The 27,206-nt window shown below is 31.9% G+C and overlaps 2 protein-coding genes across 4 annotated transcripts in view; one reads left to right on the top strand and one right to left on the bottom strand.

Annotated features, from left to right (window-relative positions):
- Positions 1 to 27,206, top strand: part of LOC118191742 (WAP four-disulfide core domain protein 1-like) — a 159,210-nt gene that overhangs the window by 88,846 nt on the left and 43,158 nt on the right. Inside the window, exon 6 of one of the 2 annotated variants that reach the window (XM_035362585.2) lies at positions 26,678 to 26,769. The exons of the other annotated variant lie outside the window; for it this stretch is intronic. Within the exon in view, the coding sequence (XP_035218476.1) occupies positions 26,678 to 26,754 (77 nt within the window). The 3' untranslated portion in view covers positions 26,755 to 26,769. Of the gene's footprint in view, positions 1 to 26,677; positions 26,770 to 27,206 lie in introns of those variants that run through there. 2 annotated transcript variants of the gene reach the window in all.
- LOC118187642 (calmodulin-alpha-like) overlaps positions 1 to 27,206 on the bottom strand; it is a 220,127-nt gene that overhangs the window by 43,297 nt on the left and 149,624 nt on the right. The gene's annotated exons all lie outside the window — the stretch shown is intronic.

The raw sequence follows: 27,206 nt of genomic DNA on the forward strand, positions 1-27,206 counted from the left end.
TCAATAACACAAGTCATTTTACAAAATTCACATGGATATTTTTAAAGGTAGAATAAAGGCAATAACCAGCTATATAAGTTAATATGGGAACATATGGCTGAGCCTTTATCATGTCGTTTTCAGATACTACAAGAGAAAAAGTTTCCACAAGGGATAAATCAATGTTTTCCTCCTCACAATCATTCCTTTCATTTATTTCAATAGCAATATTTCCAAAAGTACTTGAATTAAGCTTTAAAGGTAATAAGCTTTGCATTCGTAATTTTGACTCAGATTCATAAACCTGTCTAATGGAAATACAGTATTGCGAACCAGAAAGTTGGCGATACTTGCCAAAACGATCTTCTAACAAATCTGTTTGTATTTTACCAGGTAAAAAATAGTTCATGCCTAGCTCTTTAATGCAATACTTGCCCAATTCAATAAGTGCATATGTTGTGTTTCTCAGAGCATCATGAGTTTCTTTTGACAAGCAACCAGTAGTGCATTTTGCATCTTTCCATTTGTCCAACCAGTTTACAAAGTTACTTAAATACTCAACATTTGAGTCTACATTTGAAAATATCAGTGGTTCTTGAAAAGAACATTTCAGTCGTTTGCCTTTAAGAGGTGTTTTGGTATTTACTATACACCACCATTTATAAATTATATCTATATAATTAGCTGTTGATTCATAACTATCCAAATTCTGTTTATTACCTAGTTCTGTTAAGGCTGTGATTACCCAGTTATTAAACACTTGTAAAACTAATTTAACATTCTGCCTTTCAAGATTTGAAGGCTATAAAGCTTTAAGAGTTAAACCATACCCATATTTAATTAAACTATCAAATTCAAGATCATGTAGTTTTCTTATAGTATTAAATGAGGCTGCATTAAATTCTTCACTGCCAACAACGTTAAATTTAGGAAAATACATAAACAAGCCATCATTTTTTTGGCCAATCCAATTGTTACAAATACATTTTAACAAATGAACAGGAGCAATGACAAAAAAAAAAGGGGGGGCCTGTGTGGTTCATATGGATTTTGGTACATAATTTTAATTTCATGCTTCTCACTAAAGAAGGACATGGCTTTCCTGTTAATGCTATTATTATCACTAACCACACAAACTACCTTAAGACCTATCTTTTCAAGACCTACAATTACATCTCTTAAAATTTCAAACAATTTTTCTGCACTAAATGATTTTATTGGCAGGATGTAAGCAACATCTTTGTAAGATGATAATAAGCTTCTAATCATAAATATATATGCTGAAGAAGCAGCAAATGCACTGTCATATGCAGAACCAACAATATTGCCACCTTTAAAATCATAAAAAAGTTTTAGATGAATTTCATCCATCTTTAATATTACATTGTGCTCACATTCTTTTAAAGTTTTAAATTTTTGTTTAATATACCTTAAGAAATTAGAGTGCTGCTGCTCTTCAGACACACTGACATTTAGATTAGAACATATGTTTCGTAGAGTAACAGTGCGAGGCATGATCAGATTTCCAGAATTTCGCATAAATTTATAGGCGTGGGGTGAAATCGAATTTAAAATACAGGCAAAAATTAAGAAATGGGGGGAATATCTTAAACGTTGTTTTGGAAGGCACAGCAAATTCAGTTGCTCTTTTAATAATGTTAAAACACATTTTTTATCATCTGAAACAATGGCATACAGTTTATCTATAAATATATTAATAAAATTAATTATATTTACAATACTTTCTGGAGCTCCTGCTTCTAGAAGTTCAAGTGCATTTAAAATATTATCAATTTCATGAATACTTTTAACATGCATGGGTAACTTACTATCATTTAACACTTTTAGTTCTGCAGATTGGTGAAACGCTGATAACTGCATACTATTATTGATAGAAATACAGTATTTAAATACTGGAGAAGGACTTATTTAAAAAATTCCAATAACAATTGTATTTGATTTCATGACAACAGTAAATTTTAGAGTAAAATTGTTGTAATTTAAACAGTTCTGTAATTTACTGAATGTTGTAAACACTGATTTTGAATCCTCAGATTTTTTTGATATAATGCTTTTGGAGATAGCCGTTTGTAGTTGTCGGTTTTCACGGATTGTTTGTCGTTCTTTAACACTTTCTCTTATGGATACATCAGTGGATAAATATGATGGGGCACCAGAAAGTTTTGTTGGAACTGCATCTTTCCTTAGTCTCGGAATTTTTAATGGAGCTGATAATGTTTCACCAGTTTTTTCAAGATACATATACGTCTCCTTTTCAATATCACAAGGGCTAAAATGAAGTTAACACACCTGTAAAAAAGTAATTTTCACTTAAGAATCTGTTATACATAAACATACAATTTACAAGATTGAAATCGGTTTAAAACCAATTCATAACTGTATTTTAAGACTTATAAAACTGAACTTACAGAATAATTTTCTTTTAATGTAGATGTTAATACTAATTCAATATCTGAATGTAACCTGTTATGCACAAAACAACCAGATACAATTACAGTTTTAAACCCAGAGAATCAGTTTTTTACCCAAAGACAAATATTTTTAGCAAAGAATTAAGGTGATAAAATATTTATGAATTCAAGAAATGAGTTTATAATGCATCACAATTTCTCCTTTCGGAAGAAAAAAGAACCTCACCAAAATGAGAATCGAAGTACATTATAACACAATTTGCAATGTTTGCATAAACAAAAATAAAATACGTAATTTCTCTGATAAGTTAAAAAATTTTTTATTTTACATCGTGCTTTGGCTACATATTATGATTTATACATCATGTAATACAACCAATAGTACAATACCCCTTTAGAAATACCTTAACGTTTTTAAAAATATGCAAGAAAATCGTGTACTATAAGAAATTTAAGCAAATAATGTGACAAAAGTAGTAATTACAGCAGCATATAATTTTACAAAAGAATAGCGTTATCTTTAGGTAAGTACTATTAAAAATATTAACATTAGTAATAATAAATATAAATTAACTTACCTTAGAATTTTTAGTTGGCTCGAAATTGTCTCGTTTTATTGAATAAATCCATTTCTTCTTCAATTCAGGATCTCTTGGGAAGGAAAATACGTGGACACGAGGTCCACCATTATAGTTTCCTTTACATACGGGTACACAACATTTAAACACCATAGCGAAATAATATAAGTGCCTTAAAACATAATTAGGTTTAATCCTAGTATCCGGTGCATATGGGATTTGGCTACTTTTGGCGAATTTATGATGAGCAGTAAAAGCGCGACATATACGATGAGTAGTAAACGGGTCATTCAAAGAATATATATAGTTATACATAGTATATACACACATAGTATATAGTGTATAGTATATACATAGACGTTCTTTGGATCATTTTTGGTGTTGGCGATAATTTTCAAAATCGCGCCAAGGCTGCACCGTATACTAGGATTTTACCCATAATTATACTATAAGAATAATTGACGACGATTTTAAAACACGTGCAAGTGCAACGGTTATGCCACACACATCGACGAATTCACACCTGCAGCTTCGTTCAGCGCTAAGCCTAAGTGTGATGACTGATAGCTTCATTCTCACACCAGTATTCCGGCTTTGTAGTCTAGGTGGCGTTGGCCCAGCTCAGGGATATGTCGCCAGATAAGCGAGGTAGATATTTACTGAAGCGAAATAGCCATTTACTCGAACTGTATATTTATTTTTCTGGCAGAGCGTCATCTCTCTAGATTTTCATGTTACATTAATACGGAAAAATACACAAGTTTCACATATAATTTTACTAAAATTAGCTATGTACGAAATTAGTAACAAAGCATTGCTTAAAAAAAAATCATTCTGCGTTTAATATGTTGATGAGTGAAGACACTTGAGGCTGATTGTGTGGAAGTGCTTATTTTGCGACAGAAAATTCCTTTGCATTGATGGCGGTAAGAAGAGGATTAATACAATTCATTAAGAAATGTAATAAACTATTGATTACACTTAATATAAAATTACTAATATACAATGACCAGCCTGAGAAAGCTAAAGGGAGGCAGGACTTCTTTTTCCCAGTAAGTGGATATGCCTTTCCTTCCCCTTTTTTTTTCGTAGAAGAGGGGAAAAAATCTGTCCCCCCTTTTTTTTCTATTTCGTTTGGAGGAAAAAGTACGTGTTTATATCAGGTTAATGAATTTTTTGCCTTCCGAGTTATTTACGAACTTTTGTAAATGACTTGTTACGAATGTCATCTATAAATTCAGCAAGAAAAAGCTTTCCGGAGTAAATTTACTTCTTCATACCAGCTGGGAATTGTGACATGCCCCCACGCTCACGTGACCTCGTTTTTGTTCTATTTAAAGAAAGCTTCGTAGTTGTCAACTCTGCTATTGCAGAACAAAAAAAAAAAAAAAAAAAAAAAGGAATTAGATATAAAATTTAATCTTGTCAACGTTTTTTGTTTTCGTAAGCTATTCACTGAATAAAACCCAGGATTTAAACTGCAAATGCTAAAATTTTTATTTTTCATTCGCATATGTCTGCATATTGGATAGTAATGACTTACGTACGTATTTATGCATGATTGTGACGAATATTTTTCATGACTTATTTTTAAAATTTTGCTTTGTATGCTGATAGGACTAAAAGTTAGCCAGTACTTAAAAGATAGGATTTTAAAATAAAAGCTGATCAAGTGTTTTAGAAATACCTCAAGTCAGAGTATCGTGTGCACGTTTTTCGCAGACCTAAAACATTTTGATTGCCGACAGTTTCTAGCGACTTGGTATATATTGTAGAAATTTGTTTTTAAAACCACTCTAAAACTTGCAACTCAGATTTTTAAACTTTCCATGGTTTTAATTGTTCATAACAGCATAGAAAATTTATCTCTTTTCAAGGAAGGCTATTTTGATACTGAAAACGCTGTTATTCATTAATTCAATAAGCGTTGAATCATTAAAGTCTCAATTGCTGATTCCTCTTTAGTTTACTGAAAATGCTGTTTTTCATTAATTCAGTGAGCATTGAACCATTAAAGTCTCAATTACTGATTCATCTTTAATTTACTGAAAAGTGAGTACCATAATGACTCAAAAAATGAAGCATTAGGATGATGAGCAAAAAATTACAGAATATTCTTGACTGTTAGTATCTTTTAAGAAATGTTTTCAGTGTAGTCTTTGTACTTTCAGTGCACATGTTCTTCGTGTTTACGGCACTGAAAGATGCAACTGAAATTGGTTGAATTTCTGAACTATGGTTTCCTTTCATCTTCATAGTTTTATCTACCGCATTACATTCCATTATTACGCAAACTCGGATAGCATAAAAGAGCGGACGCAGTTCTGTTAAAATTGAGAAAACAAACTGTTGCATTAAATTTTTGTTGCATCTATCATTTTACTGTACTACTTTATACTTGCTCAAACTGGTAAAACATCGAGTAACATGCGAACAAGATTCACTTAAGTTTGGTTTATTTAGTTATGGCCACGTACTCGAGGGCTATCTGCCTAAAAAAGAAGGGATGCCTTTGTCGAAGACTATGTAAGGGAAAGCTGGATCATATACACATTACACATAAATTCGCTTAGGATCTAAGCTTATAAGTTCGGCAGGTTTTGGGAAGCCTGCAATTCATTATAACTTCTCATAACTTTGTTCTTTATGTAACAGGAAAACGGGCCTTGAGGGTGCCAGGAAGAGTCGTGCATTGGGGCTCGGACTATTTTGACTAGGTCTTGCATCAAGGACAGTTTGTAGACATTTCTTACAAGATTTAACTTCATGTTTTGCCAGTTAGCAGCGAGTTAATTTATTACTGATTCAGAGTAGAGCGTCCAGACTAGTTCATAATACTTTCCGAGTTTTCGCGTAAAAATTTGTTTATCTGAAAATAGAAAATACTCGAGTTTTCTTAGCTGGTCATAGTCTCGATAATGCCATTGGTAAAAGTTGCACTTGCAAGTTTATGTTTTTGATCAGAAAAGAGAGATATTGAAGTTACATCCATTGTGAACCAGTTAAAGTGGTGAATACTCGAAATCCTGCCTTAGCATTCTTTAGCTACTCAATGCTGCATTGGGCATGAAAGGAAATATATGTATGAATCATGGAGGTAGGAAGTAAGAAGGAGTCGCCCTAAACAAGTTTCTCCGTACCCTGCTCTGAAGCACCGGCGATCCCTACGTGGTGACCAAAACATTGGGTCATTTACCATTGAGTTCTATGGGATTTGACGCGTTCGGGTGTAAATATTTTGTAATTACGTCGCAAATATACATATAAATGTATATATTTTCTTTTTCTACAACACTTCAGAGTCCTAAGTATGTGAAAACAACATATTTTTAAACAACATTTCATTCTGAACGGAATTAAATGCTATACTTTTCACAGGACAGTTTTCTCAGAATGGTTTAATTTGAATGAAATATTTTCACAAGTTTTCGTTAATTAAATTAGAAAAAAAAATTACGGTAATTTGATTTTATTCGGTTAAGGTACAAATATTAAGATCAAAGTTTATTGTATTATTAATATTAAAATTATGCATTATTTCTTTTCTATTTATAGAGCTTCTTCCTAAAATACTTTCTTAAATATGACATGATTTTTTGGCTTCTTTTAAATCGAAAAATTTAAGTCAATTTATAATTAATGCTCTATTCGGTTCATTTTAAATTAGAGAATTATTAGGAATTAGCGAAATACTTTAAATAAGTATTTCTCTAATTCCTAATAATTAAATAGGTATTAAATAGTATTTGACTTTCTCTGAACATTTCTGAAAGGGAATAAAATAATTTTTTTTTTTTTTTTTAAGTATTATTTAAAACTTGTAACTGAGTTATTATAAAATGTAAAGGGAATAATTCTTTTAATTATACTTATCAGATTTTTTTTTTTTTTTTTTTTTTTTTTTTTTTACCCTTCATTTTAACAATACATATTCCAAAACTCTTTACTACGTTCTTAAGTGCGCATCTCATAGCATTTGCTTTACAATACCTTTTAACAGATTGCTTTCCAATACGAACAATTCTTGCTTAAATAGTTTTATAACGTATTTGTCAACAGGATTTCAATTTATGTTTACAATTGAATATTAAGGTTATTATATATTTAGATAACATTTATAATCATTATAAATTAGATACATTTAATAATTAGATTTCTTCATTTCAAAATTTAATGAATATTTAAGTATTTTGTGAAAGGCAGATACATGATTTTTGCAAGCACATGCATAAATACCGATACATATTTCCTATTTTTCACTTCCGGCATGTGCAAATCTTTAATTTCTGTGCATTCCCTATATTTTTCGTGTAAAGTAATTTACACTAATTTAGCATACACCCGAAAGTTTTACATAAAAGATATATATGAATATGATTTGAATGAAAATTATAAGTATTATTTTTAATACCCACTCAAAGGTCAGTTTTTCTTCAAAATTCCTCCACGATGGCATCTCTCTCTTTAGGCATTCATGCATGCGTTACTCTATTTAATAAAAACTTAATCTGACCTATGTGCCTAATTACAAATATTTTAACTTACATAATTTTATATTTACATTTAGCCATCAAGTTTCAAACTTTTCAAATCTTCTAGAAAATAAATCTTGGCAGATCTCTTTTAGCAATTTTCTTAAAATCTATATTTTTGTAGTGCAACAGCTTAGAATTTTATAAAACAAATTCATAATCAAAATCGCTGTTGTTAGTTATCGAAAAATAACCAAGATGTGATTTTTGCGTAAATGTCAGTAAACTATACAAATTGCTATTATCCATCCCACTATGAATGTTTCTTTCATGCGAAAGTGTCCCTTTTTCGATTTCTATGGAACTGTCGTGTGTAGAAATACTATCAGAATCTTGTCAAGCGAGTTTCTGAATGTAAACAAAGAACACCCCATCTGGTGACCCAAGCTTGAAAGCAGTGCTTCACTTCTAGCGCGGAATGGCCCCTCCTCCCTTTCCTACCTCCATGGTATGAATGGGGGGGTTCATCTGTAAATGCTAAATGTGTCCCATCTGTCAGACAAAAAGAGTCTCTAAGGAGGCTAGAGGTTCCCTTAAGGGTCATTCCCACTGGGGTTTATCTGAGCTAACGGAGTCAGTTCCATTTGTCGACTAGCTGTGTAAATAGCTGTATAAACTAGCTGTATAAATACACCCATATGCGGTCAGGTCGTAAATCCCCTTTTAATTAAAATTGAAATTAAAAGATGCGAGTCAAAATTAAGGGGGTTGCTCTTAGAAAGCCTCAATTAGAAGTAGTTATATGAAATGTTAATCACTACTTATAATTTTACGGATTAAACACTTATTCCCTATTTGATCATGTTCCCTATTCGTGTATGGCAAACATCCCCTATTCGTGTATGGCAAACAGATATTCGTCATTCATAAAGAAAAGAAAGGTGAATCAAAATGAGTTTTCAAGGCCTTTTGCATACATTAGCAATACTTATTCTCGTAATAACAGATACGTATGTGTTATTCTCTTCGTAATTTTCAGTACATATATTTATATTTATAATTAAGAAATCTTTTGAAAGCAGCGTCAAACAGCTGTCAAAATTATATTTTAAAATTGTTATTTAGAAATGCGCTTATAATGGTTTTTATATTTACGAAAGATACTTCCCGTTTACTCAGGCTCACTGTATTCAAGTCAATAGGACCAATTGAATGGAAAGATCGATTTGTTGATTCATTTCCAAGTTTCAAATCGGATGAATGGACTCGCGAATAAAATGGCACATTAAAATACGGTCACTGAACTACAGTGAGCTATGAAAATTTTAACAAAGGTTTCGTACTTTATCTTATGAAAACAAAATATCAGAATCTAATTAAATGTTTCACTTATTAGAAAAATAGAAAATATAAATATTTGTGAATAAAAAGAAATTATCTTTAAAAAAATAAAATTTAAATGATAAAAATAAAAGAATTACAAAATATTGCAGAAATTACATAAAATAGCGAATAAACTTATTCGGCACAAGCTCGCTAAATATAAAACAGATTGTACAGTCAGAAAGCTCGCCTTGTCACAGAAATATACTGTTCATCGGGTTTAAAGGTTATTCAGACTAAAGTGCGAAGTTCAGTGGGTAACTTGTATTTTCCTTTGAATGTATAAACTAGCCAAAAAAATTGAGCACTTGACAATTAGATGCAAATTTAACAGATGGGAGCACTTGACAATTAGATGCAAATTTAACAGATGGATTGAAGGAACCCTACTGCAACGTACCACTTTGTGTAAGCATTTTCGTGGATTTCCTTAAGGTATGTAAATATGAGCCCATTTTCCTTAGAAATTCTCCATGAAATCATACCTAGCCAACCCTCATATGTTTTGCCATATTCAACACAAAATCATTCTTAAGATGATTAATTAATTTTATGTTAGATGATACGAAGCTTTTCATAAACTAGGATGCTTTCCGTAAACAATTAGTATTAATAAGGGCTGTTCAACTGGAATTGGGTTGGATTATTTGTTTATAGCAGTGCTTTTCAGCCGACTTACATGTACCTGTATGTATTGCTCAGAGGGGTTGGAAGGAAATTCCCGAACGAAAACAATGTAATAATGAAATGTTAATAAACAAATAAATATAACTTTTCGTATCTTATGTAATTTGTCTCCAATCTGATACCATGTGCATCATTTATTTCTGATATACTGATACTGAATGAGACCTAAAAACAATTTTTGTTTTAAATATATCTCCCCTTATGATCCCTGACACAGCCGTTTACTTTCCCCTTCCGTAATTAACGTCAGTCTCCTGCTCTTGACCGCATTTGCCATGCCACTTATTTCAGCTGTGCTATGCCTGCAGTTCAGATTTTTCAACTTGCTGCCCTATAGGAAAAAACTGGTTTTGGAGATGGGTCGGCTACGTCAGTTGTGTCCGTTAGCTCAGACGAACCCCAGTGGGAACAGACCTTTAGAGGTTTTTTGGTCAGACTGGTCTGCGTTTCTACCACCCTGGGTAGAATTTCCACCGTGGCATAATCAGCAAGACCTGCTTATTTGAATGTCTGTCTCTGCTTTGCTTTACTTTCTGTCTCTCCCTGAACTCTGCTAAAAGAAATGTAAAAAATGGTATTCTAAACCTCTTCCGCTCGTTTACTGTATCTGATGCGGATGTTGAAAATTGCCTCTGTCGAATTCTCCACCTATCAAAACATGATTTTTAAGCGCTAGGCGTGAATGTGGACCTTTTTCTCGATAAAATCGGCAGAAAGAAACATTGAAATATTACCTATTCTCCAAATAAATGGAGCAAAATTACAAAGTTGAATGAAAGTTAAGGCCTCCAAATACAAGATCTCAAGTTACAAAATACGATAACGAGTACTTTTAAAGTTGTCCCTACTAGCTCCCGAACAGTAGGATGGCTGTGCACTTCTAGTTCGACCAGGTTCAAATCTCGGTGACAAGCTTGTTACATTAGAGGCTTCAGGGTGCTTATGCCAGTTTCTCTTGAGAGATCCTCCATGAAGATGACTCTCCGACCGAATGGAGACTGCTGGATACTAGGAATTCAATCCCGATTCGATCGCATGTGTACAGTCTATTCCAGTCAGTTTCCCTTAAAATGACCTGCACGAAGGCATTCCTTCTCACAGGCAAATTGCCTTCATGTAATTTCACGGAATCTAAATCATATAACCTCAGATTAAAATGGTCTTAACCATCTAAAAAGTATGAAAGTTTAGTCAAATTAAATCAACTAAGGTCAAACTTAAATTAAGTTAAAAACCTAAAGATATAAAATATTCAAAAATCCAATAATTATGATAGAAATAACTGCAATAATTTGATGGCAGCGTTCCTCGATTGACGTATAATGCTAAAAGTTTAAAATCTAAAATTGCTTACCAAGTAAAAGTAAGAAATGAATTACAGCATATATAAACATAGATTTCAACATCGGAAGAAATTTAGATATTTTTCTTATAATCTTATGGTGAATGACAAGTGACCGCTCATTAACTAAAATAAACACGGAAGATGATTCATGCATATATTTTTGTGTTTTTATTGAGTTTACTATGTTTATAGTGCTGAAAATTCAAAACATTTGAAGTGTTTTTATATACAGAAAGTTGTTTTAAGAATGTTTTTAAATTTAGAAATCATACGACGTAAAAATTGTTTGTCTGTTTATGTATTCTGGACAAGCAGATAACGACTTCTTAAGATATCTCAAGGAAACAAGTGATAAGCTTTTACTTGCATGCGAAGCTTGGATTACAAAATGAATGAATATACAAAATTTCTATAAACTGTAATCTGCCATTTTTCTATTTGATTTTTCCATGGGAAATTATACGATATTAATATAATTCGCGATCTTATTTTTATTTTTATTTATTTATTTTTATTGAGATGCAATAAGTAGCTGACTGTCTGAGATCGTAACCAAAATGTAAAAAGCTTGTACTTAAAGATCGATTTGAGAAATTGACAGAATGTGTAGGACACCGTACTCTGTTTGCGTTTTCGCTTCATTGTTAGGAGACAATTCAGCAACAAATCGTGTACACTATACAACTAAAATCTCAATCAGTTATGGTCAAAAGTAATTTTTTAGTTTTGTCCTACCTACCAAGAACCGGATATAGAAAACAGCAAAGAATAGTCGTTGTGGCCTATTCAACAGGATTATCATGGAATCGTTCGATTAGTATGTAAACATGTATTCGAAAAGGTCAAATATTCTACCGCCTAGCACTGTGTCTTAATTCTACCACATGTTAGCAAATTTAAGAATAGGCGGTGCAGCCGGAGGGGGATTTCAGACAAGCCAGCGTCTTCAGATTGTGCTTTGCAAGCAAATAACCATAATCACATTGCATTTGTTCGCTGTGTTAATATGAAATTAAATTTGCTATGGATTTTGTGTTTAGTTTCATATTTGTTATATATGATTAACGTAGTTTATTTTATGTAAAACGTAATTTTTCACATTGAGGAACTTGGCATGTTAGAAGCAGTTGGGGTAGGATCACTTACTGAACATATTTCAATATCTGTAGATGTTGTTGTCTTTCATGAATATGAATCTGCTACGCATATTCTGTTAAATTTATTAATGTAGTTGAATAGTCGCCTCTATTGGAGCAGGTTTTTAAAATTTATGTAGTTTCACATGATGTTCTTAAACATTCAGCAAGGGATACTTTTTCTGTGTTACTGTACTGCATATTCTTTACAACGAAACTGGGGAATAATTGTTTTAACCAGAATGGATTGACACTCGATACTAGGTATCCGTCCTTGGTTTTGAATGTCAAAGATAGCATGATTAAATACCTGGAAGTTTTTATTATTTAAATATGTCCATTCTTTTATGAAATATGACCCACTGGTGTACGAGTGGTTAAATCATTGAATACTAGTAGTTCATACAGGTTTTCATTCCAGGAGGACGAACTGGCTGCATTAGTGTTTTCGTGGTTTTCCTAATACGTAACACGGATAGGAGCCAGTTTTCCTCAAGTCTCCCTCCAAGGCATCCCTCAAGCAGATGGCCGCAGCATGCTTTACATCAGGGATGTCAAACTCATAGGTACACTTGGGCCAAACAAACAAGGTTTAACTTTAGGCGGGCCGAAAAAAAAATCAATATTCATAGAAACGTAGATTTATTTCAAATAATACAATAATAAACATATATATATATATATATATATGTTTATATATAGAAAAGAACAAGAAAAATTTAATGTTTACGTCCTGATACTTGACATCTCTTCTCTGCTATTATCTTTCCTATTTCGGGAGAAATTTTGTTTGCAGTGATAACTTTCAACGCTGACCCAAGGTGAGCATCATTAATACGGTTTCTAATAGGAGACTTATTACCTTTCATGACTGAAAATAACTGCTCGCACCGATAAGTGCTACCAAACACGGAAATAATTTCATATGCGAATTTTCGAGTATTTTCAAACCTGACTGGTAAATATTTGTAAAATTCAGGTACGCCCACTTCAATGAATTTTGGTTTCAAATTTGAGTTGCATTGAATCTCGATCACTTCCATTTGCATATGGCTGGGTACTGAGTCAATACTTATTGAGAAAAATCGAGGAAAAAAAAAAAATTGTCTTCGAGGGAACTAAAATCATTAAACCTCGTTTCAAATTCAGTTGTTAAATTTGCAATTTTTTCTGCGTATTTTTGATACGAACAAGTATCATCTAAACTTAATTTGTTCATGCTGCACGTCGGGAAGTGCGTCAAATCTTCATTTTTAAGTTGTTTTTCCCAAAGAACTAGTTGACATTTGAATGCTTTAATTATGTCAAACATGTTCGTAATGATATGATCTTTTCCTTGTAACGATAAATTTAAATCGGTTAAGCGTTTGGTTATATCAACCAAGAAAGATAAATCTTGTATCCATATTGGATCGTAAAACAAACTTACGTCTTGATTTTTCGTTTTTAGAAACTGACATATTTCTTCTTTCAAATCCCAGAATTGTTTGAGAATCTTGGAGCAAGATAACCAACGTACCTCGGTATAGTAGGACAAACCCGAATATTCACTATCTAACTCACTTAAGAAAGCAGTGAATTGACGCTGATTTAAACCTCGAGATCTTATAAAATTTATAACTTTTTTGATATATGACAAAACATTCTCCATATTTATTACTTTCGTGCATAGAACTTCTTGATGTATAATACAATGCATATGATGAATGTTTGAACCGTGAATTTCACTAAGTTTTTTTCTTAGTAATGCTACGAAGCCCTTCTTTTCCCGGTCATTGATGGAGCGCCATCTGTAGCTACAGAATTTAATTTTGCCAAAGGTAGATTGTATTTCTGCAGAAGTCCAAAAACACAAGTAAATATATCTTCTCCTGTGGTAGTACCATGCATCGGTATTAGTTCCAGTAGTTCCTCAAAAATGTTAAAATTCTTGTCACAAGAACGAAGAAACACTGCTAATTGAGCTTTGCCACTAATGTCCGTGCTCTCGTCACAGGCAATGGAGAAACTTTCGAAACTAGATGATTTTGCTTTGATCTGATCACTTAAATTCGCGGCTAAATCAGTAACTCTTTCCGCAACTGTATTTCGAGACAACGAAATTGATTGAAAAGCCTTCACATTTCCAGGACAAAGAATTTCTCCAGCTTTCATTAGGCATTCCTTGATGAAATCACCGTCAGTAAAAGGCTTCGAATGTTTAGCTATCAACTCGGACAAGACGTAGCTTGCATGTACCGCCGCTTCGCTTTCGTGCAATACTTTACTAAACATGGACTGTTGCTTTTTCACTCCTAACTTGAACTCTTTCAACTTTTCTTCTCTCATTAATCCTTCGTAATTGTTATATTTCGATTTGTGTTGTTCGTAATGACGTTTAATATTATATAACTTTGGTACATTAATAGTACTATTACATATCAAGCAGATTATTTTATCTTTTATTTCACAGCAAAAATATTCTAATTCCCATTTTACTTGGAATATGCTATGTTCGTCAGCGATTTTTCGTTTAATTTTACTACCACTTGGTTTTGATATAGACATACTGAACACAAAGGGCTGGAATAAACACGGTTAACGTTAAAAAGTTAACAAAAATTTATTCTTTCCACAAGAGATAAATCAAAATGCTGAAATATTTCTTCAAAAATATTCTAACAATATCAGAAAATGTCAAACGTTTAGCAAAAATCAATTCAAAACAGAGAAACTAATTCTATCTCACAGCAAAATCGCTACAAATCAATCACAGCATTAAGTAAACAAACAGTTCGCTAGAACTACAGCTACTACTGAGATGAGTTGTTTGTTCTCGGCTTTTATAAGCTTTATAATTAATTTCTCGAATATACTGGAAACATCTATAAATATCTGGATTTTTGTGGATGGCAACAGCAATTACGAGATATTTATTTATTAGGTATTAAATGCACGCACTGTTCTATTTTTAACCTTCCAAATTTTCTATTTTTAACCTTTTCAAAAATCGTCTGCGTTGCTAAGGCAACATGAAGCAAATCTAATTACAATTTTAAATAAAAAAACTAACTAAATAAATAACTATGAAATCCGTAACAATATGAATTAAGTAATAATTAATAATAAAGCAAAGTGCATGCACATGCATGCACCAATATATCGTACAAAACTATGATTGGAAAACTGAGACCATGAGTTCGGCTACATTCGGCTATCGGGGGATGCGTACAAGTTCTGAGTGCACGTGTCCCCCAAAAGCCGAAGGTAGCTGAACGCAAGCTACTCCCACGCATTTGTAATTTAAGTAGTGTGTGTGTCAGCTCGCTGTGAGTAATCTAACAACACTGAATAAATTATCGTTAATTACTTAGCATTAAACATTTCATTTTTTTTCTTCGTCGATATGTTATTTTATAATTAAATTTAAACAAATTTAAATTCTTAACACATACGTATAAAAGTAAAAAAGCAAATTTAAATTCATAAAGAAGCATAAGCAAATCAAGTGCAAAATCTATCCAATAAAATAAATCTACTAATTTAATAAATTAAAATTAAATTAAACATTTTTTTTTAAATGCATATGTGAATGATCGTAGAGTAGGTAGGAGACAGACTTATCAAGGGGAAGTTGCCTCCAAACCTAACTCTCCAATTATTCAATTCGTGTTTCGTCATTCGTGCAGGCAAGGGTAAAAGTCAAAACCAAAAGTAATTCCAATAAAGTGGTATCCTTAGAAATTTACATTTAAGTATTAACATTTAAGAATTAAAGTTCAAAAAGGAAAATACTAATTAAGTCTTTTGAGAAAAAAGCAAGTAAAGTCAAGACTTAAAATTTTTCTTAAAAAATTAAATTTTTTAAAAATTAATTTTTTATAAAATAATAAAAAAATCTAGAAACCAATGTATTTTAGAAATCCTTGTCTACAGAAACTTCCCCTACACGTTATATCAATAAAAAGAAACTATAAAAGAACTATACATAATCCATATAAACCAATAAGAAATAAGAAACAAAAAGAACTAATTCACAGTTTTAAAAAAAATATATATTTAAAAATATAATTTCATATTTAGAAAATATTTAGACACTACATAAAAAATTTAAAAAAAATACTTAAAGCAAGTAAATAGTAAGTTTTAATTCTATCTTACCTACTATATGAGTGTTGGGGTCTGCAAAAGTGTTGTGAAAGTGAATTGCGTTCTTCAAATTATATAAATGGCGCTTATGTAGGTAAAGTTGAGTGTCAAGCTGCTATCTTTGTTATAGTAAAAAAAAATTTGTAAATATTAATATTAATTAAATTAAATTAAATTAAAAATCCTAAAGGTAGTAATATCAATTATTTAGGGAGTTAAGTAACTGAGCTAATCAAGAGATGTATGTTTGCTTGAAGGAAATTAAAGTGAAGTGGTATGTGAAAAAAATGTAAACTGTTTGTAAATTGAAATGTGTGTTCTGTTGAAAAATTGTGAAAATTGTTAAAAAAATTTAAGTGAAAGATATTTTTTGTGAAAACTGCAAAAAATTAAAGTAATTAAGAAAAACTGAAATGTTTTAATATTAAAGTTTTAAAGTAAAATTTCCCAAAATTTTTTGAAATGAAGTCCTTAAAAAACCTCTAAAAATTCCCAGAAATTTCTCAAAAATTCTTTTAGGAAGTTAAATAAAACTTAAATTTGATGAAAGAAAATATTAAAAGTTTAATGAACTTGATTTAATTGGTATATCAAAACTTAACTAAATACTGGCTAAAGTATGGAAAATTAGAAGAAGATTGCCGATATATTGGCCGGGCCGCAAAAATATTTGTTGTGGGCCGCATGTGGCCCGCGGGCCGCGAGTTTGACATCCTTGCTTTACATAATCCAATAAACCAAACCTTTTCTGAAGGACTATAGATTTTCAATACAAATGCAGTATTATAAAACTGGAAGTAAAAATTTAAAATTCTGTTCGAATCGATTTATTAGTTTCTTTTTAAAAACATTGTATTCAAACGTACTGCTGTGCTGTCTGAAAGAAAATTTTAGTAAATGATCAAATTCTTTAACTGTCTTCCTTGAAAGATCTAGACATCATTTGTCAATAAGGTCTGGTTTTCTTTAAGTTCTTCACGAAGGCATCCCTTCGGCTTTAGCACACAGCCTTTGTGCTCATTGCCATATTCGCATAACCTTTTCAATTTGGACGTCATTTTCTTACATACGCATCCTGTTTACTAATTTGCTTTCTTCTGTACACATTTTCATACTGATTATCTAAAACCGAGTAGTAAGAGTGAAAGAATGTTGGTTACTCCAAGACATTGCCTTGCTACTTGATTCTGTACTTGACTGTATATAGGCAACAAACTGAACGACTGAACGAAATGTTTGACTATGAACGGGAATAATTTATTACCGAATCTTTACTTCTTGCTGTAGCTCTCATTGGTTGTTAAAATTACTTCATTTTCGTTTCAGTTAATCAGTATTGTTACTTTCATTTTAAATTTGCCAAACTGTATACTGATATACCTGATACGGCAGATATTATCTGCTTTCTGCTTTGATCACATCTGATCACAGAAAAGCCATTTGACCGATAATCATAATCATCCACATCTGCTCACTTATCAGCAAATAGCATTTGCTTTCTGCTTTATTATTTTATCAGAAAAGTCATTTAACATCTGCTCAGTTATCAATAGATGTTTATCATGATAGATATCTGCTGTCATTAATCATCGCAGATATTATATGTTTTGAAATTTGATTGCAAAAAGTGATTTATCATCGACACAACGACAGAACCTCATTTATTCGTTTATCATAAATGTGCATTCATTTACCATCAACAAATATCACCTGAATTCTGCTTTAATATTTGACCGTAAAAATGTCAGTGATATCTGCTTTGATATCATCGGCAGACATTATCATCTGCTTATTTATCCACATATATAATTTATCATCAAAATTTGTAAATTTTCCATCGACATCATCTGCTATCATTTATCATCTACAGATAGCTTCCGCCTTCTTTGATATTTGAGAATATAAGTGACATTTATCTTTGAAAGATAGCATTTATCATCCGTACCTGCTCACATACCATCTGCTGGCATTAATTTTCGACAGATATCATCTGCTTTGATATTTGATTGAAAAAATCATTTATCATCGACATATATGTATCATTTTTAATCAACGACATGCATCTGTTCGTTATCACCGAATTGTGTGCTGTCATTTATTATCTGCATTCTGCTTGGATTTTTATCGAAAATTGTCTTTAACTGCTCATTTATCATCGACAGATATCGTCTTTCTGCTTTTGATACTTGATTGCAAAAAGTCAATCAGAAGATTTTCTCAAGAATGAAATAATTGGAAAACAATACTTAATAAGCATTCCGAGATGACGTTTCTACGAAATGATCAAGCTATATAATTTTTATGTCATTCTGGTTGGAGGATCTTGTCAGTGTAAGTTTCAGAATCAAAAATCGTCCTGAGAAAGGAAGAAGTGTGTTAATGGAGATCCATTTTTCCCCTCTCATTTTAAAACTCATTCCTATCCTTTTATTTAAATTAATTTAAGAGAACCTGAATTCTTTTTTCTTTCTACATCATGAAAATCGCTTTCGACAGGCCCAATACTTTGTGCGATTAGTGTTACCAGACAAATTTAAGATTTATATGAAAGAGAAGAGTGCTAGCTTGAGCACAATTCAGTATTACTTGGCACGATTCACAGAATATTTCCGTGCATTTTAAGGAAGACTGTCTATGCAAATCCTTTGTGCCAGTCCTTTGAGGAAGTTTGTGCAAGTCCTTTGTATAAGTGTCTATGCAAGTCCTTTGTGGAAGTTTTCTTCTAGGGAAAGCTGGCTGGTATTCGCACTATATATGGAAGTCCACAAAAACGTACATGAAGTTTTTCGGAGACATTTGAACCCGTGTATCAGTATTCAGGGGTCTTACTCTATCTGCCGGTAATGAAATCCTTGAAAATTCAAAACTTTTGTATAAAACTCATCAGACTTTCTTAATTTTTAAGTGTACGATTATTTGATATAAACGAATATTCCGAAAGAAGTCAGATAAGTTTTTATGTTCCTTTCAAAGTTAATTCAAGTAATTATTTGTAAATTTAAGTGTACTGTTTTGAAATGATTTAGATTTCGTAAAATAATTTCACCACAAACTTTTGTGATCAGAGTTTTGTGATCAGAATCCGTGATACGTAATAAAAATATCAAGTGGAAATAATATTTGCAAACGGATTTTGTGGTCTTCTTTAGATATGTATTGGAAAACATTAAAAAAAACATTTAAAAATTTTTGCCATTTCATTTTGGAAAACATTTCAAGATTTCGAAGACGTTAAGTTTAAAATTTATTCAAAAGTTGAAACCCAATGCCAACTGATCACCGTGGAAGAAATGCCGTGAATGGGGTTAACGATTCGGGTACCTTTAACTAAAAAAAATCGGAATTCTTTTCCTTATTATTAATTGGATTCCTTGCAAACATTTTAAAATAAACACGTACAAAACTTCGCTCTAAAAATATTACTACGCATTTACCATATCCAAGGGTTTTTACACTTGCATTCCAGCGAATTTCTCTCTAAATTCCCTAAACTTTACACAAAATGCGTCTAAAGAGTATTTTAATAAGAATAGAATTTTAAAAGGAAATGAATTCTTTCAGATAAAACCAAACATTTTATATTTTGAAGTACAGTTTAGGACACTATGTTCTGAATAAAACATCATTTACTCCACCTCGACTTAGTGCGCACGCGCAAGTTCGAAGTACCCAATTTTCGACGAATCGTGTTGTCACGAATGCAATTCTTAATGCCCATTCTTAATGCTTGAAGGGCTCGTGATTTTTTCGCATCGATCATTGGTTTCAAATAAATCCACAAAAAGTAATAAGAAGGAGTTAAATCCTGACTTCTGGAAGGCCAACTAACAATTGGATATAGTAAAATTCTTTCATCGAACTATTTTTGCAATATGGTGGTAGTGGCGTTGGCAGAGTCACATGTGGTACCGTCTTGTTGGAATTACATGTCCTCGAAATTTGGCCACAAGCAATTTGCTCTTAATTGTTATCACTTACCAAGAATAAGGATAACAATTAGGATAAAAATCTTTTCGCTCTCTGAATTACGAACCAGTTGTAAAGCCCATTCTCATATGATTCACTATTTTATCTTTGGTGAAAATTTCAAAATTTTCATCATAGTATCAGGCCTGAAATGATCTGTGGCAACTCAAAGAATCCTCTTAAAGGGTGTTGGAACCGCAAAATCTTCAAAAAATTGTGATTTTGGATTTTTGCATTTTCAAGTTCTCTACACTTTTATCTTTCTAAAAATACCATTTTTTAAACTCTATGAAAACTAGAACTGTAAAAAATATAGTTTTAATTTGTCATCGAATGCTTTGATCAATGAAGATTTCTATATAAAAACGCGTTTTTCTCCAAACGTGATTTTTTTATACTCGATGTACCTTTTCTCAGGAACTACTGCTCACAGGTATCTAAAAATTTTATAGCTTATTTATTAGGTTTCCTAATATTTACTGAAATGAGCATTTTGTGATAAACTAAGAAAAAAAAAAGTGTGTGAGAAAAGTGCTAAATTTTACTATGCCTAACAAAATATTCTGTAAGTTACTCTAAAATTCAAAATGTTTCAAAAGCTCATTTCAGTATAATCGGATGTGTATAATTTGATTGCACAAGAAGTTTCAAGCATGTATCTACAGCAGATTTTGAGAAAAGGTACATCGAAAATGGCCAATTTAACATTGTCGGTATAGGGGTTGCTGATACCTCTTAACGATCTTTGGTTTAATGGCCACATACAGCATATACAAAGAACGTCCTATGGCGAATTGCTCTTTGCGTTTGCTGATTATGTTCTCATTTACCTAGATTAGATGTCAAACCTGTTTCTCATAATATTTGTTCAAAACAGAAAAATTGAAGGGGGGGGGGAAGAACATAGAAGAAAAGCGATATAATGGTATTATTTACTGCAGGAATGTGGAACACGGATTTTAACATTCTAAACATGGATGATTTTAAAGGTTAGTAATTTTTTTAATTCTGGAAAGGGTACGAAAAGTATAAAAAATTCCATCAAAGATGTCCATATTTTTTTATATCCGATATTAGGTGTCTTTATCTCATACCTTTTAAAATTTTGCTATAACAGTACACCCCCCCCCCAACAAAAAGGGGGAAATTTGACGAGTCAAAAAGATTCATTCCTTAAATTTGGGTTTCGTTATAACAAGGTTTATCTATGTCTAATTTAGTGACTTTAATTTGAAAAAATAAAAGTAACCAGTTTTCGCATGTTATCTTTTGATATATCATCCATGTCTAATGTAAATGTGCTGCGATTCAAACAAGTCATTTGATAAACCTTTGATCTTATCTTCCACAAAATGTTTCTGACGTAATCAAAACCATTGTTCCCCCTTCTCGGGCGGGAGGGGGCTAAGAAGTTGCAATTGTTAATCTTTTTTATTCTCAGCTCCTTGCATAAAAATTATTCCTCGGACCACCTACCACTTCTCCAAGGGAGTAAACGAATATCCAGCAGTTTGCAGGGTCATGAACAATCTTCTAGCCTTTTAATTGCCGTGCGTTAGAAAGGTTTTTCGTATGTGAACCATTTTATTTTAATTACCTCCCTTTGGGGTTTACTCTGAAATTCGAACCATGACTCACGCTATCTGATTCACCACAGTGAGTGGAAATTTCTTCGCTGTAGTTCTTTAAGGGCAATTAAGCGGTATTCCTGATAGCCAAACCATAAAATAACTTTTCCTTTAATGGTCTCCTTTTCCCTTCAATGGTTTTGATGATAGACTTTGAATGCCTATGCCAATAGTCTCAAACTTGCGGGCCGAAGATTTTTATGCTACTCATGAATACATTTCATTTACGTATTGTTGCAAATACGGTGTTGTTAAGATTTCAAGATTTATGGTGTAGTCGTTCTGCACGCTGGGCCGGTATTCCAGAGGTCCATGGTTTCATTTATGGATTGATTTGGCGACTGGGTCTTCGCCTTTTAAAAGGGGGAGTATATAAGGTATTTCTCCCTCGTTCGTAGTGTGGTGGTTCTGCACGCTGGGCTGGTATTCCAGAGGTGCGCGGTTCGATTCCCGCGCACTGAAATTTGTTATTTTTCATCTTGCCTGCTTTCAGAAAAAAACCTAATGTCTCTATAATGAAACAGCTTTTATTTTTCATTATGGAATTTTTTGTCAAATGAAATGATGATGCAAAGTTTTAACATTAAGATGCTTTCATGAACTGTTGTTATTAAAATGTTCAATAAAAAGCAGAAACCAACTTAACCAATTTAAAACCCATTTAACGGTTACTACATTTTTTACTACACTGTAATGTTTAAATTAAAATATTAAATTGAAAATACACGTTTCTTTTATTACTTCCCCTTTTTTTAAAAAAATTTCCTCAAACTCCGATGATTTTCAAGGGCTTTTCATTACACTAATGCACATTAGTTAATAAAATATACCTGCACTAGACATTAATAAAGGTGTTCTAATGGAGGACTATTTCTCGTAAAATTCACGTTCCCTTTTCCTACCCCCCCCCCGCAGTTTATCCTTTTAGTCTGGCAGGCGTGGTAATCGCAGATTCCGGACAGGTTCAACCACTTGCGTGATACACTAGTCTCTGGCACTGGCCTCAATTAACATTTATTAGTTTGCTTGTCCCCTTTTTTTATTCATGTTTTCTTTCATCTCGGTCACCAGACATATTGCATTAGGAAAGGTTGAAGAAAGTATGTAAAGGTTTGTCTGGCATGAGGAGAGTTTTTACTTTTAAACTCAGCTAAATTTTAATCGCAAGTAGATGCTACGGTTGCCTTGACTTGTTCGTTAACTTTCCTTTTCCGTCAAACTTTTCTTTTCCTTTTTTTTTTTTTTTTTTTTTTTTGAGATTTTAGAGGATTCAGAATTATTTCTAAAATTATTTTAGGAATTCGAACTTTCAAAACTTGAAACTTTTTAAAATTTAAATGGAAGAAAAATACGCCGATATAAAATTTAAAATTAGCAACCTTACATTAACTTAAATTTAAATAACACTAAAGATTTCGAAAATGATAGTATCCTTCTCTTTGTAAAGTATTTCTCCCGCCTTTTTAACATGCCTTCGTAGTATACTGTTCTGCACTCTGGGCGCATATTCCAGAGGTCCGTGGTTCGATTTCTGGCGAGCGCGTTGCTCATTGATCATCTTGACTGCTTCCAAAAAAAAAAAAAAAAAAATCTGATGTTGCACCACATGACTTCCTTGTTCGGAATATTAAACTATACGCACTTTTTCTTTCATTTCATTTAAACTTATTGCATTGAATTAAATCGACTGCGTCGATAGCGCATAAACCACAATAGAATAAATGAACTCTTTAAATTCACTGTATTTGTTTACCAAAGCGACACTCTGGCCCTAAGTTCAATTAACAGCGCCTACATTTCAATCATTTTTTAACTCAGGAGGCACAAAATTTAAAGCATCTTAAGAATTATCTAATCGTTGACACATGTTCTATTCAAATACTATAATAAATCTAAAACGATATATAAAAGAAATTAAGCAAAAAAAAAAAAAAAAAAAAAAAAAAAAAAACTTTTCACAGACGATTTAGTATTTCTCATTCAATTAATTCAGTTCTCACTTCGCGACAAGGCAAAAATACATAAAAACTCAAAATGTCCGTATTGAAAATTATGAACTAAATCTTAAATACTTATTTGCTCGAATAAATTCCAGAATGGATTAAGCATGATTTAATTCGTAATAATAAAAGAAGGCGTTATCTTTGTTACTGCGAAGCTTACTTTCTCTAGATTGGCAACAAATCTACTATTCTGCTGTTTCAAATGCAAACAAACAATGGCCGACATGGCAAAAATTATTAGGTTTGGCGACACTTAAACAACTTTTAAATTTATGCTAATTCTAAAAATATTGCATACAGATTTACTAAAGGCATAAAAACCTTAACCGGAAGATAAGAATAGCATAATTCAGTTATTTTGAAACCAAAAAATGCACAATTTACAAACATATAAGAATAAAAGAAACTGAGATCACTGAGCCGAGTAACAGAGTGGATATATATATACATATGTTTATATACTTTTGCTGCGGCCGATTGCAACTAAGTTACGAGGTGCACATCTACATGTTATAGCAGTCCTACATGCAAAATTGCAACGTTCTGAGGCTACTCGTTTTTAAGTTATGCCAAAAAAATACGTACATACGCACAGACGCCACGGAAAATTCTCTTTAGAATTCATTTTAAATTAGTTTTATAATTTTTTGGGGGGGAGAAGTGTCCTTTATTCTGTCCTTACGAACAGATGTCAAGCAAAAATATCGTTAAATTGCATTCAATAGCGGTGAAAATGGATATTTGCGTTGAAATATGATGCCTAAAACTTTTCGTGATTACAATACTTCCTTTTTACTTCGTACAAGGAAGTAAAAAAATACCTAATGTCTCTGCATTTTCAAGGGAAAGGGGAGTTATTTTTAAGAAGAGAGATGTGTTTATGATAGGTTTTAATTTTATTAAAAACTTAATACTAATATAAGTTTGCTTTTTGAATAGTTTTAAACTGCTTTAAATAGGTTGAAAAGTTTCGGTACTGGTGCGTGTAGGTTTAAAAAATTAATTTAACATTAGATTTACTGAAATATCCGGCTAAAACTAATAACATGGATGTTATTTATAATTGTTCTCAGCTGATTTTTAACATCATGCATTTATGTGCTGTGGACACATGTGACAAAGATCAATGTTTTATATTGGTGTTTTCTAATGTTTCTCAGATTTTAACTATCTTTAGATTTTAACTAAATCTGAAGATTAGATTTAAGATCTTAACAGATTTTAACTATAATTTTTGTCTGTATCTTTAGATCTTAACAGATTTTAACTATAATTTTTGTAGATTTCTGTTTATAATTTTTGGAGTAGTTTTGAAATTACCCACATTAAATTTTTATTTAAGAATATTGATCTGTACCTGTTTAAATGCGTTATTTGTATGTGCTTGATCCAGTTCACAAGAAATGTGAATCAGAAACATCGTACTTACCAAGTTGTCTTTGAATGACTTCCATCTTAAAAGAATTTTTTTAATATAAAATGCGTGCCATTCAACCTGCCCATTTAAATTAGAAACAGATTAGATTTTTAAACTTCTTTATCGCATGACACCACTCTAAAAGGAATGTGGAAATCATTATTTTTCTTTTAACTCAATAGCTTGCAAAGCGAGAATCAGAAACAATTTCCTAAGGATTCTATTCCCGTAATGCCCGCCAGCGGTTGAAATGGTAAGATTGTTCAACAATGGTAGTTCCACCGGCTTCGAATCTTAGCGAAATCAGTCTTCCATCCCATTCCTTTGTATATTCATTTGTGCATCGATCGCCATAAGTCAAATAAGAAGGAAAATATATATATATATATATATGATGGCTTTCAGATTTTATATTAAGTTCAAAGCGGTGTTTTTTTAATGTTTTGTGTGTTACCTTTGCTTATTAAATATCATGTTCTTCGCATTTAAACCATAAAATTTAATTCAACAGCAATATCACAAAATATTTAAAAACAGCATATCTCTAGAATTTCCAATACAGTCTGACGCGCTCGAGATATTTCCGCCCCCCGTACGGTGTTGCCATTGCTCTCTTTGAAATTGTTGAGTTTGTTAATAAAAAATTCGTTAAAGTTTTAGAAAATTTGAAATAAGTAATAAAATAAATTCCAAATTTGGTCTTCCAGATGCCTTTATTAGAGTGGAGGACTACGTAATTCAAAATTTGATGTCTCTAGTTACCGTTGTTTTTTCCCAATGCGAGAAACATGTATACATTCATGCAGATTCTTGTTTAATTTCTTTAAATATAACGCAGGGCTCTAACATCAAGTGGCAACAATTTGAAAAGTGATTCAGACATTTATAGTGAAACAATTCAAAATGCCAAAACGAAATTAACAGACCTTTTCGGAAAATTGTCCCTTGGCCATAAAAGGAAAGAGAAAGGAGGAAAAACTGGCGAACAGGTACGAGGCTTCTCCATATGCGTAACTTTAATGCGAGCTGTTAGGAAGCACTCCACGATGGCATGTCTTCCCTTAAATAGAACAAACTCTTCCTTGATTAACCAAAACTCTTCGCATAGCTAATACGAAATATTTGTTTTGTTGAGTTAAAATTGTAATTTGTAAATGTTTTCTAAAAACTTCAAATGTAAAAATTTGTTTTAATTAAAGAGTGGAAGGTGTAGGAATTCGATACACACCTCAATGTGTGGAATTATAATTACATTTTAAAATTACCATTTGAAATTAAAGCAGACTTTGAAGGTAATATCCAACTAATGATTTTGTGCTAAGAGAGAGGAAAGATATATTTTGATATTGCTGTCCACCGCATTCGTTTTAAAAATATGAAATTATTTTATATAACTTTCACCGTAAAGGTTCGTTTTGAATCATGAAATAATTGCTATGATCCATACTTCGTCTGCTTCTGCTTTACGATGTGCGTTAAATTGACTCAGCCTTGACCCTATTTGACCTTATTCTCTTGAATAGGAAGGAGATTGTTGATTTTCGGTATTGAGATGTCCTGTAAAGTTTCATTCCGGAATAAATGGTGCTGCCATCTGTGAATGAAGAAAGGAACTACTGGGACATTTTCCGTAAGAAATCCGTTTAGTCGAGATAGAACTGAATGTTTTTTTTTTTTTTTTTTTTTTTTTTTTTTAAATAAACTGAATTTTTTTCAGTTGGACTAATTTCTTTAAATAATTTTTAACTTAATTTTAATTCAGCTGAAATTCTCTTCACTGTTGTTTGTTGTTAAACCAAAGTTGGGTTCAAATCTAAACTCGAAGAAAAATGGAATTCCCGTAAGTTTATGAATTCTAAAACCAGCTTCACAATTAACTTCATTCATGCCTATGTTAACATTTAAATACATGCTAAAAGAAAACTTAATTTCGTACAGTCTATAATTTTATTTGGAATTTATAATTCTTTTAGTTTGGAAGTGAGCGAAACAAGTATTTTACTTTTTTACTCTGTGTGCTAATCTAAATCATTTTAAGAATTCAAAAGATTG

Source organism: Stegodyphus dumicola, chromosome 3 (genome assembly GCF_044657685.1).
Source record: "Stegodyphus dumicola isolate Sdum_Otavi_A_Nest chromosome 3, ASM4465768v1".
NCBI classification, from domain to species: Eukaryota; Metazoa; Arthropoda; class Arachnida; order Araneae; family Eresidae; genus Stegodyphus; species Stegodyphus dumicola.